Below are 15,000 nucleotides of genomic sequence, written 5' to 3'. Positions count from 1 at the left end.
CCATCAGGCTATCAGCTGATTTCTAAGCAGAAATTCTATGAGCCAGAAGGGAATGGCATGATTTATTTAAACTGATGAAAGGGAAGTACCTACAACCAAGAATACTTCCTCTACCCAGCAAGACTCTCCTTCAGATTTGATGGAGAAATCAAAAGCTTTCCAGACAAGCAAAAGTTAAGAGAATTCAGCACCACCAAACCAGCTTTACAACAAATGCTAAAAGCACTTCTCTAGGCAGGAAACACAAGAGTAGGAAAAGACCTACAGAAAATAAACCCAAAACAATTAAGAAAACAGTAATAGGATTATACATATCTATCAGTTCAGTTCAGTTCAGTTCAGTCACTCAGTTGTGTCCGACTCTTTGCAACCCCATGAACCTCAGCATGCCAGGCCTCCCTGTCCATCACCAACACCCGGAGTCTACCCAAACCCATGTCCGTTGAGTTGGTGATGCCATCCAACCATCTCATTCTCTGTCATCCCCTTCTCCTCCTGCCCTCAATTTTTCCCAGCATCAGGGTCTTTTCAAATGAGTCAGCTCTTCGCATAAGATGGGCAAAGTATTGGAGTTTCAGCCTCAGTGTCAGTCCTACCAATGAACACTCAGAACTGATCTCCATTAGGATGGACTGGTTGGATCTCCTTGCAGTCCAAGGGACTCTCAAGAGTCCCTGGTGGTCCAGTGGTTAGGACTTTGCGCTTTCACTTCCCAGGGCCTGGGTTCACTCCATAGTCCAGAAACTAAGATCCTCTAAGCTGTGTGGTATGCCCCTCCGACCCCGCCAAAATAGTAAATTTTATGTTACGTGTATTTTAACACAGTTTTTAAAAACGGAAAAATACTGAAGGAAAAAAGTGGTTTATGGTGAATAATTCTATGACATTTAGTACATTCATAAACTTATGAAAGCACAACTTCTTATCTATTGATTTCCAAAACATTTCCATCACTTGAAAGTAAAACTCTCTACCCCTTGAGCAGTTTCTCCCATCTCTCCTCCCAGTTTCCAGACTGGACCACCAATCTGTGTTGTCTTTATTTATATTTATGTTAAGTATTTTCCTATAAATGAAGTCATACAATATGTGCCCTTTTGTGTTTTTTTTTCTCACCTAGCATAGTGTTTTGGAGTTACTCCGTGTTGTTCCTTTTTAGGGTTGAATTATATGCTATTGTATGGATAGACTGCATTTTGTTTATCTATTCATCTGTCAGTGGACATTTGGCTATTTGGTTTCCACCTTTTGGCTATTGTAAATAATAATGCTATGAACATGCATGTACATGTACTTGTTTGAGTCCCAGTTTTAAGTTCTTCTAGGCAGATACCTCAGAGTGGAATTACTGAGTCAAATGGTAATTCTGTGTTTAACTGTTTGAGGAACAGCCAAATTGTTTTCCCAACAGCTGCACCACTTAAAGTCCTACCAGAAATGTACAAGCGTTCTGATTTCCCCCCATCCTGTCAATGCTTACGATTTTCCATCCTTTTTTAAAGTCACCATCCTAACAGGTGTGCAGTGCTATCTCACTGTGGTTTTGATTTGATTTCCCTCGTGGCTGATGATGTTGAGCATCATTTTATGTGCTTGTGATCATTTGTATATTTTTTTGGAGAAATGTCTATTCAAGTTCTTTGAATATTCCACTTTTCAATTGAGGTTTTTTTGTGTGTGTCTTTTTTGTTGTGAAGTTGTACTTGTTTACATATTCCAGATACTAGATCTAATCACATATGGTTTGCACATATTTTCCACATTCATAGGTTGTCTTTCACTTTCTTGAGAATGTTCTTTGATGCATAGAGAATTTTACTTTGATGAAGTCCAGTTTATGTGTTTTTTGTGGTCTGTGCTTTTGGACTGGTAATCCTAGAGCAAATCATTATCTTGTGTGTGTGGTTATTACTACTTTGTGTCATATTTGGGGTTGAAAGCAAATGAAATTTACACAGGAAAAACTGAAACCAATAATAGTACCCAAAATAAACATTGTATCTTCACTTGAGTTTTCCGGTAGAAAGGTCCTAACTTGCTGATGAAACTAAATGTGTATATGTTTTTTTCTTCCAGATTTGGAATGGAGAGAAATGGAAGGAGATGACTGCGAGTTTCATTATGGAGGTAGAAATTACAGGATTGGCAACAGATTGGATTAGGGAAAGAGATAAGGAAGTGATGGGCAAAGATAGGCAAAGTGAAAAAAAATAACTGGGATTTTAGATTTTGAACAATTGGGAGAAGTTACTACCTTAGTAAGAAAGAATGGGGGTTCTAAGTTTAGCCTAAATTAATTTGTGTCAATTGAAGCCCCTTGATTTGATTGATATTTCATTTTCCTTTGTTTTTTTGTTTTTGTTTTTTTAGAGGGTCCAAATGAAGCTCAGGATAGTGACTTTCCAATAGGTATGTTTCATCTCTCTGCTCTGTCTGTGTTATTGATGGAAAACATCATCTGGGCTGATAGTTTCAACCCCTGACTGCATCAAAAGCACTGCTAGTCCATTAATCCTTTATGTGCCATTAATAATACTGCCAGGAAAATAACCCCTGGGGAGCTGTTACCATATAGAGTAACATAATGAATTTGCATATTTGGACGTAAAGCTCAAAAATCTTATTTTTAACAAGTTCCCAAAGTGATTCTAAAGCTTATCCAAGTTTGGGAGTCAGTCATCTGATCCAGTGGTTTCATTTATAGATCTGCCAAGGGTCATGGACTGGGCATGGGTGTACACATTATTAGGTTTGTTTGCTCTGGCTTTCCCTGTCACATTTAGCTACATGCTACTTAAAAAAAGTTATTCTATGCCTGGATAAGAAAAACAGTGTCCCTGGTTTTAATTCAGGCAACAATCAGAAAACTAAGTTACTTCTATGATGGATTTCTACTAAGGTGTCTCTCCCCATGTGGTTCTTTTGTTTCTGCAACAAGTTTGCCAGCTCTTGACTCTCTGGGATGGTATGGCCAGTTAGCCCCTGTGGAAGGCTGAGCTTCTGAAGAGAGACATTAGGCAGCAAGTGGATCCCTACAGGGGAATGAGTGCTTTGAGTCCTGCTCTTCACCCAAGCATGGTCCTGATCCCATCGTATAACTTACTGGGAACAAGAAGAAGGCTGATCACCTGCACTTCCTCCTGTCAGCACCTAACGTAGCATCATAGGCATAGCTTCCTCTTTTAAGAAAAGAATGGAGAGAATCCTAGAGCTCGGCAGGATTTATGTTTATTTGTTTTGTTAATATATTTAACATTTAAAGTTTTCTAATTATATGCAGTGCTATCAAAGTGCTGCCCTTGATATGTCAGCAAATTTGGAAAACCCAGCAATGGCCATAGGACTGGAAAAGGTAAATCCTCATCCCAATCCCCAAGAAGGCAATACTAAAGAATGTTCAAGCTACTGGACAATTGCACGCATGTTCCCTGCTAGTAAGGTTATGTTCCAAGTCTTGCATGCTAGACTTCAGCATTACATGAACAGAGAACTTCTAGATGTCCAAGCTGGGTTTAGAAAAGGCAGGAACCAGAGATCAAATTGCCAACATTCACTGGATCATAGAGAAAGCAAGGGAGTTTCCAGAAAAACATCTACCTCTGTTTCATTGACTATGCTAAAGCGTTTGACTGTGTGGATCATAACAAACTGTGGAAAACTCTTAAAGAGATGGGAATACCAGACCATCTTACCTGTCTCCTGAGAAACCTGTATGTGTCAAGAAGCAACAGATAGAACCAGACATGGAACAACTGACTGGTTGATTGAGAAAGGAGTACGACAAGGCTGTTTATTGTCACCTTGTTTATTTAACTTATACACAGGGCATATCATGTGAAATGCTGGGCTGGATGAATTACAAGCTGGAACCAAAATTGCCGGGAGAAACATGAACAACCTCAGATATGCAGATGATTACCAATGGCAGAAAGCGAAGAGGAACTGAAGAGCCTCTTGATGAGGGTGAAGGAGGAGAGTGAAAAATTTGGCTTAAAACTCAATGTTAAAAAAACTAAGATCATGGCATCTAGCCCCATCACTTCATGGCAAATAGAAGGGGAAAAGGTGGAAGCAGTGACAAATTTCCTCTTCTTGGGCTCTAAAATCTGCAGCCATAAAATTAGAAGACAACTGCTTCTTGGCAGGAAAGCTATGACAAGCCTAGACAGTGTGTTAAAAACCAAAAACATCACTTTGCTGACAAAGGTCCGTATAGTCAAGGCTGTGGTCTTTCCAATAGTCATGAACGGTTGTGAGAGCTGGACCATAAAGAAGGCAGAACACTGAAGAATTGATGCTTTTGAACTGTGGTGCTAGAGAAGACTCTTGAGAGTCCCCTGGACTCTCAAGCAAAGAGATCAAACCAGTCAATCTTATAGGAAATCAACCACAAATACTCATTGGAAGGACTGATGTTGAAGCTGAAGCTCCAGTTCTTTGGCCACCTGATGCGAACAGCCAACTCATTGGAAAAGACCCTGATTCTGGGAAAGATTGAGAGCAGGAGGAGAAGAGGGTGACAGAGGATAACATGGTTGTATGACATCATTGATGCAATGGACATGAACTTGGGCAAACTCCAGGAGATGGTGAGGGACATGGAAGCCTGGTGTGCTGCAGTCCATGGGGTCGTGAAGAGTTGGACACGAATTGGCGACTGAACAAATTATATGCAGTAAATTATATGCAATGAAAATTGGTAAGGTGCTGTGGCCAAGAACAGGGATGGTGGAGGAAACCTTTGCAGGTGGCATTACTGTTCTGAGCATCTAGTGCTTGTAAGAATTCACTCTATTGGATGTTATGGCTGAAAATCTGAACAAATAAGTACAGACTTATGATCTCTACCAAATATTTTAATACAGTGAAAATTTAGAACCATACTAGCGGCTTCAAGTTTGGAGAAATGTTATTTAAAAGTGATTGCTATTACTCTGTACCAAGAGTAACTCCCTGTTTCCTTTACAAAATTTCCAGCTTGTTTGTAGACAGAAAAGAACATCAACCAGAAAACCACAGTGAATCAGTGATTGTGTCCACTGTGGAAAGTTCCTGGTAACAGTGTGAGGGAATCCACTGCTGGGCCAGAAGCACAGGAGTATGTTGAAGGGAGGGGGGTGTGGCCAGAGAATGAGGCCTGTGTTCCACATCTAAAGTGCATAGCTGCTCACTCTAGCCAATTAAATTTGGGCTTGGCATTGCTAAATCTTGGCGGCTTCAAGAGAAACAAGACATTTTTTACATAAAATCTCCCAATTCTTAAATGTAGCCCCTGGATGTCCCTTTCTTTTTCGTCTCTAATGTCACATGTATCTGGCCACACTTGGGTCTGGGGTGGGTGATGTTACCTTTGTCTTGTTCTCAGGTGGCCTAGGGGTGCCTGCATTTTGCTCTGAAGGAGGCCATCTCCTACCTGCTGAGTTGGGCTCTCCCTCCCCACCTCTAACCTGGGTCCTCTGACATGCAGAGTATGCAATTATATCTTCATTTCTCTCCACAGAGGAGAGGAGCAGACTACAAGAAATGCTGTTCCTTTTGGGACTAGAGACATACCAAACACAGAAACTCAGCCTCCAGGACGCCTTACAGATCAGCAGTGACAGCATGAAGAACTGGGCTCCTCAGACTCCCAAAGACTTGCCCTGGAATTTCCTCAGGAAGCTGCAGGCCCTCAATGCTGAAGCCAGGAATACCACCATGGTCCTGGACATTCCCCTGGACACCAGGCCTGTGGAGAAGGAGAGCCAAATGGAAGAGGAGATCATCTACTGGGACACGGCTGAGGACATCTCAGCAGACATCTATTCCTTCTCCGAGCTGCCAACACCCGACACACCTGTGAATCCCTTGGACCTTCTCTGTGCCCTTCTGCTTTCCTCTGATAGTTTCCTGCAACAGGAAATTGTGTCAAAAATGTCTCTCTGCCAGTTTGCACTCCCTCTCATTTTGCCTGACCCAGAAAACCACTACCACACATTTCTGCTGTGGGCCATGAGGGGGACTGTGCGGACATGGGGGTCACAGCCCCCAAGGGTGATGGGAAGCTTCAGAGAAGACAGCATGGTCCTGTCCCGAGCACCTGCCTTCGCCTTTGTGCGCATGGAGGTCAGCAGCAACTCCAAATCCCAGCTTCTCAACGACGTGCTCAGCCCTGGCCACAGGCAGCAGGACTGTTTCTGGCATCGGGATCTGAACTTGGGCACTAACCCTCGGGAGATAGCAGACGGGCTGGTAGAAATTTCCTGGTTTCTTCCCAGTGGCAGGGAGGACTTGGACATTTTCCCAGAGCCCATGGCCTTCCTAAACTTGAGAGGTGACATTGGGTCTCACTGGCTGCAGTTCAAGCTCTTGACAGAAATCTCCTCGGCCATATTCATCTTGACTGACAACATCAGTAAGAAGGAATACAAATTGCTGTCTTCCATGAAGGGGTCAGCCACAAAATACTACTTCATCCTGAGCCCCTACCGTGGGAAACGAAACACAAACCTGAGATTTCTGAACAGGTTAATTCCTGTGCTGAAGATGGACCACTCTCATGTCCTCGTGAAGGTCAGCAGCACAGACAGTGTAGGCTTTGTGCGTAGGGTCCGCGCCATCGTCGCACATGTGACCCGGTCCCCCTGCAGGAGGGTATCCGTGGAGGACATGGCGAACGCGGCCCGAAAGCTGGGGCTGAAGGTCGATGAGGACTGTGAGGAGTGTCAGCGGGCAAAGGACCGGATGGAGCAGATCACCAGGAAAATCAAGGATTTGGATGCCTACCGCAGGGATGAGCTGAGGCTACAGGGGGAAACTTGGAGAAAGGTGGCCCAGGTGGAGAAGGAGCTCTGCCAGATCCAGTGGGCCAGCGACCCTCCTGAGAAGTACAGGGCTGAGCTGAGGCATCGGTTACTGGAACTTCGAATGCAGCAGAATGACCATGACCCTTCCTGGGGGGTCCAGGAGTTCATCTCAGGCATCAGCAGCCCCTCCCTGGGGGAGAAGCAGTATTTCCTGAAGTGGATGGAGTGGGGACTGGCCCGGGTGGCCCAGCCAAGGCCAAGACCATCTCCAGAGATGATTTTTGCCCTGAGACCAAAGCACTGTGGGGCCGTGGACTTCAGTGAGCCATTCTGGCCTGAGCCCCTGGGGGTGGAGCATTTCCTGCGGGAGATGGGACAGTTTTACGAGGCTGAAAGCTGCCTTGTGGAGGCAGGGAAGCTGCCAGCAGGGCAGAGGCGGTTTGCCCACTTCCCAGGCTTGGCCTTGGAGCTGCTGCTGAAGGGGCTTCCCCTGGAGCTGATCGATGGGAACACCCTGAGCCCCGCCTTGCGCTGGGTCACAGGGCTCCTAAAGGAGCTACACGTCCACCTGGAGAGGAGGTCACGCCTGGTAGTCCTGTCAGCACTTGGCATGCCAGGCACGGGCAAGTCCACCCTTCTCAATACCATGTTCGGGCTGCGGTTTGTCACAGGAAGGGGCCGTGGTCCTCGAGGGGCCTTCATGCAGCTCATTAAGGTGGCTGAGAGCTTTAGCCAGGACCTGGGCTGTGATCACATCCTGGTAATAGACTCTGGGGGCTTGATAGCTGGAGTCCGGACCGAGGCAGGGGAGAGGTTTGAGCGGGAGGCTTCCCTGGCCACTTTGATTATGGGGCTGAGCAATGTCACTGTGGTCAGTTTAGCTGAAACAAGGAACATTCCACCAGCTATTCTGCATGCATTTCTAAGGCTGGAAAAAACAGGGCACATGCCCAACTATCAGTTTGTATACCAGAACCTTCATGATGTGTCTGCCCTTGGCTCCAAGCCAAGAGATCGGAGGCAGCTCCTGGACCAGCCCAGTGATGTGGGCAGAGCCACAGTGCAAATGGAGAAACAGGGTGACGGGATCCAGACGCTGGCTGACCTGGCCTTTTGGGACCCTGAGAAGCAGCACATTTGGCACATCCCTGGCTTATGGCATGGAGTGCCTCCCATGGCCGCTGTGAACTTGGCGTACAGTGAAGCCATTTTTGAACTGAAGAGATGCCTGCTAGAAAACATCAGGAATGGCCTGTCCAACCAAAATAAAAACATTCAGCAGCTCATTGAGCTAGTAAGACGGCTGTGAGTCATCAAAAGAAAAGATCAGCTGCCAGAGGCCTCCTCTGGGCAACCTGTTCTGATGGGCCTGTCCATGTGGGGCTGTGCCCAGCTTCTGAGAGGGGAGAAAAGTGAAAATGGGGCTGGGTCTGGAGTTGCCTACACAGTGTTAGGAAAGGAAGTTACCTTACAGACCAGCTCAGAGATGCTTTCAGGAGTATAACAACTTGGGGCAGGGGCTATTGACACAAGCAGTAAAGTGTTCTTTGTCTCTGAACTTTGCAGCCCCTGGTGGTTTGCCTTTTGTACAGCTACTCTCTGTCATTAGCCTCTGAAGCAGAGAGTGGCTCCTGAAAACTGCAGCCCAGGCAGACAGTAATCAGGATAGGGCTGGGAAGGTGCCCTGAGGAAGCAGGTAGGCCTTCCCAACTAGCAAACTTCAGCATCAACATGGGTGACCCGGTCCTGCCCACTGAGGGAGTGCCTGCTGTGTGCACGCGATGTATGGACTGCCCGTGCCTCAGGAGGGCTCCTGCTGGTTCTGTTGCACCCACAGCACTTTGTTTACACCTCCGCCACAACACTCAACATGTGCAGTGTCTTACCTGTGCATATGTTTGCCTCTTGCCTAGACCTGTGAGCTCCTTGAGAGTACATGACCCACATCTGTACCCCCAGAGCCTGACACACTGTAGGCACTTAATAAATGTGTGTTGAATGAATGAAATTAGTGAATGCACAAATGGTAAGTAATGGGCAGGTTCCTCTCTGTGCCTTGATTTTTCTTTTTCTTCAAAGAGGATCACAGTGTTGTCTTAGAGGGTTGCTTACTAGAACATCTGAAATAGTGGACACCTGGGAGAGCATCTTTAAAAATGCCATCATGTCCCCTTTCTTTAAGCAGAGATCCAGTCTTCAGGGTATTAATAGAAAACTGAACTAAATATCTTCACGGGAACTCTGTGATGGTGATGATAGCTCCATCATTACCCATTTTAGGAAAGGAGGCCTGGAGCAGTTTAGCAGCTCATCCAGCCTGCAAACCTGCATCGGAGGTGAGGAGCTGATGAGGAAGCGGGTGCCCTCTGCCCTGCGCCTCTGCTTGTGACTACTTATTGTCCCCAAACTTCCACAGCTTCCAGGCTGAACCCGAGCCTGGCCCTTGGGTGTCCCCAGTTTCATGCCTCCAGGGCAAGACCCCTGACATCATCCATGGCCCACTTGACACCATGAGCCAGAACATGGAGTTTTTCCTCTGGTGAGTCTCCAGCTGGAATCTGTCTGTGCTGGAACAGCTTGAATCAATTTTTAAAGGAACTGACTGATTTTCATCCATCGTAAAGAGATTTCCAGTGCTTGAATTTGGGACCCAGGAATGTCCTGGGTGAAATTCCTATAAGTGCTAGAGAGGCAACTGGGTAGTTTTCATGACTCTAAGAGGGAAAAAGGAAGGACAGGTTTTGGTATTTCCAGGTAAACCAACATCTTACTATTTGTGTATATAATGATCCAGGAAGAAATGAATTTTTAGTGCCTGAGCACTAGAAACTCTTTTGAGTTTCAAAAGTGATATGTGAAAGTCATGTCCGACTCTTTGTAACCCCACCTATTGTAGAGTTCATGTAATTCTCCAGGCCGAATACTGGGGTGGGTAGCCTATCCCTTCTCCAGGGTATCTTCCCAATCCAGGAATTGAACCCTAGTCTCCCATATTGCAGGTGGATTCTTTACCATCTGAGCCACAAGAGAGGCCCTCAGAAGTGATAAGGTTTTCCTAAATTTGTTAGCAAAAGACTAGGTTCCCCAAGTTCCAGCACTTCTTCCAACCTCTGTTTCACATATCCAGAGCCAGGCTCCCAGAGCACAGGGACCACATTCTGAACATCAGGGGCAGCAGGCGGAACATCCTGGAGCTTTGGAACAGGGGCTGAGGAGCCTGCCGTTAAAGAAAGGGTTCCAGTCTGGAGGGCTCCCTTTCCAAGTCTGGTAGAAGGAGTTCAGGGAACAGACAGAAGTTCCTGGTCCCCACCTGGAGGCCTCATTTTCCTGAAATCGCAAATTACAGAGGGGAGGAGGCCCTAGGCCCAAGCAAGAGATTTCCAGAACTAGTGACACAGCTAGGGTTGGGGTCTGCGGCTCAGACAGGTGACCCTGGTCCTCGAGCTCAGAACACTAAGCATCAGCCTACTATAGCCATTCACGGGTACACCACAGTCAGAAGGCCTCCCTGCATCAGACCTGAAGACATCTTTAGGGTCTGAGAGGTCATGGAACTTGCTGTAGGGCTACTGGGCAGTAATGTCTTTAGAGCCCAGCTTTGTAATGTGAGAGTGTCTCAGAGGAATGGGTGGGTGGACAGCTCACAGGGTATCAGGTGCTTTGGTGAAAACATAAACCATGTCAATGATCTTGGAGTAAATGGGCCTGTGAGTCTTAAGATTGGGCACAGAGCGCCTGCCCCATTCTCTGGAGACAGAAAGTAGGGTGTGGAACTCAAGGTCTGGTTTTGAACTTGGCCTTGCTTCCTGCTAATTACATGGCCCTTGAACAGAGTCATTCAACGTCTCTAAGCCTTATCTGTCACTCCTAGCACCTCCTCTGTGGTGAGTGCACAAAAGCTGGTTTTGGAGGAGCCAGTCTGTGTGCACAAACAAGTAAGGCATCTAAAGATGTGTCTACACCAGTCTGCATACCTATGAGACTCATGCAAAGGAAGCTGCCTGCCTTCTCCATCAAATTCATTTTAACAGGCCAAAAAGGATTTATCTTGTAATTGATTAGTGAATCTTAATTTACAGCCTTTTCTTCTAATTAGTGATGTCTTCTAAGCGATGTGATCTTAGATTTACTGAAACATATTGTCTAGCAGGGCTACTGTTGAGAAATCTGTACCAGTGTAAACCTGATCTGGTAGCTCTCCCCAGCTCCTCAGATGTGAATTAGCCCAATAAAGAGAAATCCTTTCTTTCTGAGTCAGTAGTAAAAAAATGATTTTTGCTACAAACCTATCCTGAGTTCCTAAAATTTCAACAAAATTACATCAGAATGCAGCCTTACAAGCACCATAAGTCAGAGCCGCAAAAGAGAGCTCCACGGTGGTCTTGCTCCGGTTTCTGTGACTTTCCAGCCCGCATCCGCAGCACCCACACTCTGGGTTCCATGGCTGCATCTACGCTGTTTGTCTGGGGCCTCCGTCCACCTGTCCTTGGTCCTGGCTGGCCCTTCTTCAGGATGGCTTTGACAGCAGCCCCACCTCCTCTCTACCACCTAAGGGGGTCATGGTCCTCATCTAAGCCCCTTTTACTTGTCTCCTTCTCTGCCCTCCCCATCAGAAGAAGGATATCAAGCCCATTTTTTTATGTCCAGGTCTAGCACAGTAGCTAAGAACCAGGGAGTGATGTCTCAATGTCTTTCATACATGAGGCCCACTCCTATCCATCTACTTCAAGGGGTCCTGAAGTAGGACTGTTTTAGTTTAGGCTATCAGTGTAGCAAAGGGTGTTTCTAATTGGTTCCACCATTGGAGACTGGACTTCCTCAGGATGGCAATGCTGGTCAGTAATGATAGTTTTGGATGTAACCCCTCTTCTTGTGCCTCAACAGAAGGAGAGTTGAGGGGTAGGAGTAGAAGCTTATGGGGAAACATGGGATTAGGGCCCCTTTAGCTTCCTATGCAAGAGAGAAGACAATTCAAGACTCTTCTTTAATTTGGTTTCAGTGGTTGGCATAATTCACAGAAGAGAGGTCGTGAGAACCTCTGGGATTCTCTTGGTGAATGGGTTGGTTATTAGCAGAATATGAATTACCAACAGTGACACAAAAACCATAGGGTTACAAAATTTAAAGTATCAGCAGTTCTGAATTAGAACAAGTCCATCTTGTGAGGAGAATCAACATGAGTGGAGCTGTCTCCATGACCCCACAGCCAACAGGATTGCAGACGTCTCTGCCTAAGACACCTCTCCCAGAGGGTGCATTCTTGTGAGTTCTAGGAAACAAACACTGTTCTAGGCTGTGCTGTGCTATGCAGAGTCTCCTTCTCACACAGGGCCACCCCACAGCCTAGCCACTGCTCTATCCTTTGATACAAGTCAGCCTTTGGGCTACACTGGACCCACCGAACACACCATCTTAAAAAAAAAGTCCAGACCACACAGCAGCCCCCTCCTTTTTCTAGTCCCCTCAGAATAAGAGCTGTGATGGTCTCACAAGACTGGTGGTAGGAAAGGGTTGTAAGAATCATCTAATGTCCCTCTCCTGCAAAGGGGTCTCTACAGATCAGGTTCTGAGGGTCTTGCACATAAACCTGGAGTTGAGGATGCTGTTTCTCAACCTTGGCTGTAAATTGGGATTATCTAAGGAGTGCTGCAGGAGGACAGGTGCCACTCCTCTGCCCAGCACTGTCCTTGTGGTATGGGGTCCAGTGGGCTCTAATATGCAGTCAGGGTGGAGAATCGCTGCTCTGAGAGTAAATAGGGAAATCTGGATCCTCCTGGCTACCATGAGGAGAGCAAAGGAGCTCACCTGTGAGAATAAACAGCCGGACACCCTTGTCTCCCCAGGGTTCTGGTCTGGACTCCCAGCAAGGGAGTCCCCCAGGGCCAATCCTGAGCACTCTGTGCCCAACCACAGACACATGGGCCATTCGTCCATTCTCTATGGTTCTGAACACTCACCCCCACTCAGTGATGCAGTGGAACCCCAGATACGGAATGAGCACATGCTTTGGAACAAGAAGTCTGCTACCCTTTGCTAGTTCTGTAACCTCAGAGGAATCTCTGAGCTTCCATCTTCTGATCTGCAAAACGTGGACAATACTGCCTCCTTTCTAGGATTGATGGGAGAAGCAAAATACATAAAAACACCGTTAGTGTTTTGTTAAATGGAAATTACAGAAAAATAAATATCCTACTAAATTTTTTCTCTTGGTGATCTAAAGCAATGTAAGTTCATGCTAATGTATTAAAATGTACTTTTAAGTTGTTTAAATCATGCAAACACATTTATGTGATCCCCCCTCCTCTACCACCCCCTTTCAAGGAACCAGCTGAATCCCTTTTTGCAACAAGACATAGTATAAAATAAAGATAATAAACAAAAGGTAGCAAATGGTCTGGATCAGTTTGGAATTCCTGGGAGACTCTCAGGCATAAGGAAGAGTGGCAAAACTTGAACCCCAAGTACAATAGCTCCTGCTCGGCTGGACAGCACTGCCTTCTGCTGTGAAGTCCAGGCCACTGTCACCTTGATGGAAAACCAGGCCTTTCCTTGAGTGAAGGTGGTATTTCAGTGAATTCTCATGAACCCTCAATGGCTGGTTCATTTCTCTAAGAGGATATAGATATCAGGGACTTTATTATTTAAACAACAACAACAACAAAATATTTATTAGCTGCTCACTCCGTCAGGCATTTTACAATGTGAGTTTCACAACAACCATCATTGTCCTCATTTTATAGATAAGAGAAACTGAGACTCAGGAAGGTCAAGTCACTTGCCTAAATTTACAAGCCAGGAAGTTGTAGTTCTACCTGATCTATATCTACCAGATCCCACGTGCCTCACCACTTTGGAGATTTAAAAATGCTTCTCTTGTGGCTCAGCTGGTAAGTAATCCACCTGCAATGCTGGAGACCCAGTTCAATCCCTGGGTTGGGAAGGTCCCCTGGAAAAGGGAAAGTCTACCCATTCCAGTATTATGGCCTGGAGAGTTCCATGGACTGCAGTTCATGGGGTCGCAGAGAGTCAGACATGATTGAGCAACTTTCACTTTTCAAAAATTTACCAAAATATAAATTACCAAACTTTATGGAAACTTTTAAAAGAAAAAAATACTATCAGCTTAAAAAAGTCCTTCAGTTAAAGTTGAAATTTCTTATATTTGAAAAATATTGTGATTGAAGAACATCTTAGTCCTATTCTGTCCCCTTATTCAATATGCAGAACAGTTGGAGGCCACAGTTAAAAATTTTAGAAATAAAATGTTCTAGTAAAGTGGGCTTGAAAGACGTTGTCCCTTTTTGGAGAAGCCAGCTCCCAATGGTCAGAGGAAACGTGATCATGGAAAATGGACTGCACTGAAGCCAAGAGTCCCCTCCAAACCTCCCCGTGTCGTCTGAGGCAGCTCACCGTTTGCCTTTGCCTCTGTTTCCCTTCCACACACATGATAATCTAGTCCTCCCTCCCATGGGAAACCACAGCAGTTTTAAACAGCATTAGGTGAATGATTTAAGTCAAAATGGTCAAATGGTGGCAACTTCACATGATTCACCCTAACAGTACCAATAACAGCACTATGAGGTGGTATTATTAACAAAACCAATTATATAGATTATGGAACTGAGGCTCAGCTGTACAAAAATTGTTATACCCGAATCCAGAGTCTGTGTTTTTTCCATTACTATGTTGAATTCTGAACTAAGATATCCAGTGTTGATATTTTCCCCTCTGACAATTTCTGGATACAATTACAATGGCAATGCTTTGGTTTGAGTAGACCAGGTTCTATAATATCTTCAAGAATTTTCTGACCATCAGTCTTTTCTCCTTTAAAACTTCCTTTCCTCAAGGACCAGATCCTAGGGTATGGTCAGATGTGAAAACCTACCCTCTGCATAACCCATCCTTGAAGACTTGGATGATTTTTAAGTTTAAGTTACAGCTAATTTATTAATATTAGTGTACAATATTATATTAGGTGCTAAACTAAAAAACTAAACTAAGTCACTTCAGCCGTGTCCAACTCTGTGCGACCCCAGAGACGGTAGCCCACCAGGCTCCCCGGTCCCTGGGATTCTCCAAGCAAGAACACTGGAGTGGGTTGCCATTTCCTTCTCCAATGCTTGAAAGTGAAAAGTGAAAGTGAAGTCGCTCAGTCATGTCTGACTCTTAGGGACCCCATGGACTGCAGCCCACCAGGCTCCTCCATCCATGG

At 45.5% G+C, this 15,000-nt stretch overlaps 1 protein-coding gene across 1 annotated transcript in view; it reads left to right on the top strand.

Annotated features, from left to right (window-relative positions):
• The window catches only part of LOC102392068 (up-regulator of cell proliferation), a 31,411-nt gene extending 22,618 nt beyond the window's left edge, over nucleotides 1-8,793 (top strand). The window contains exons 3-5 of the mRNA XM_006074781.4: nucleotides 2,077-2,127; nucleotides 2,371-2,409; nucleotides 5,501-8,793. Coding sequence (XP_006074843.3) covers nucleotides 2,077-2,127; nucleotides 2,371-2,409; nucleotides 5,501-8,094 — 2,684 coding nt within the window. The 3' untranslated portion in view covers nucleotides 8,095-8,793. The remainder of the gene's footprint in view (nucleotides 1-2,076; nucleotides 2,128-2,370; nucleotides 2,410-5,500) is intronic.
• Nucleotides 8,794-15,000: the final 6,207 nt, after the last annotated feature.

This window comes from Bubalus bubalis, chromosome 21, assembly GCF_019923935.1.
Source record: "Bubalus bubalis isolate 160015118507 breed Murrah chromosome 21, NDDB_SH_1, whole genome shotgun sequence".
Classification (NCBI taxonomy): domain Eukaryota; kingdom Metazoa; phylum Chordata; class Mammalia; order Artiodactyla; family Bovidae; genus Bubalus; species Bubalus bubalis.
Note: the sequence above shows the minus strand (reverse complement) of the source record. Positions and strands in the feature narration are given on the sequence as shown.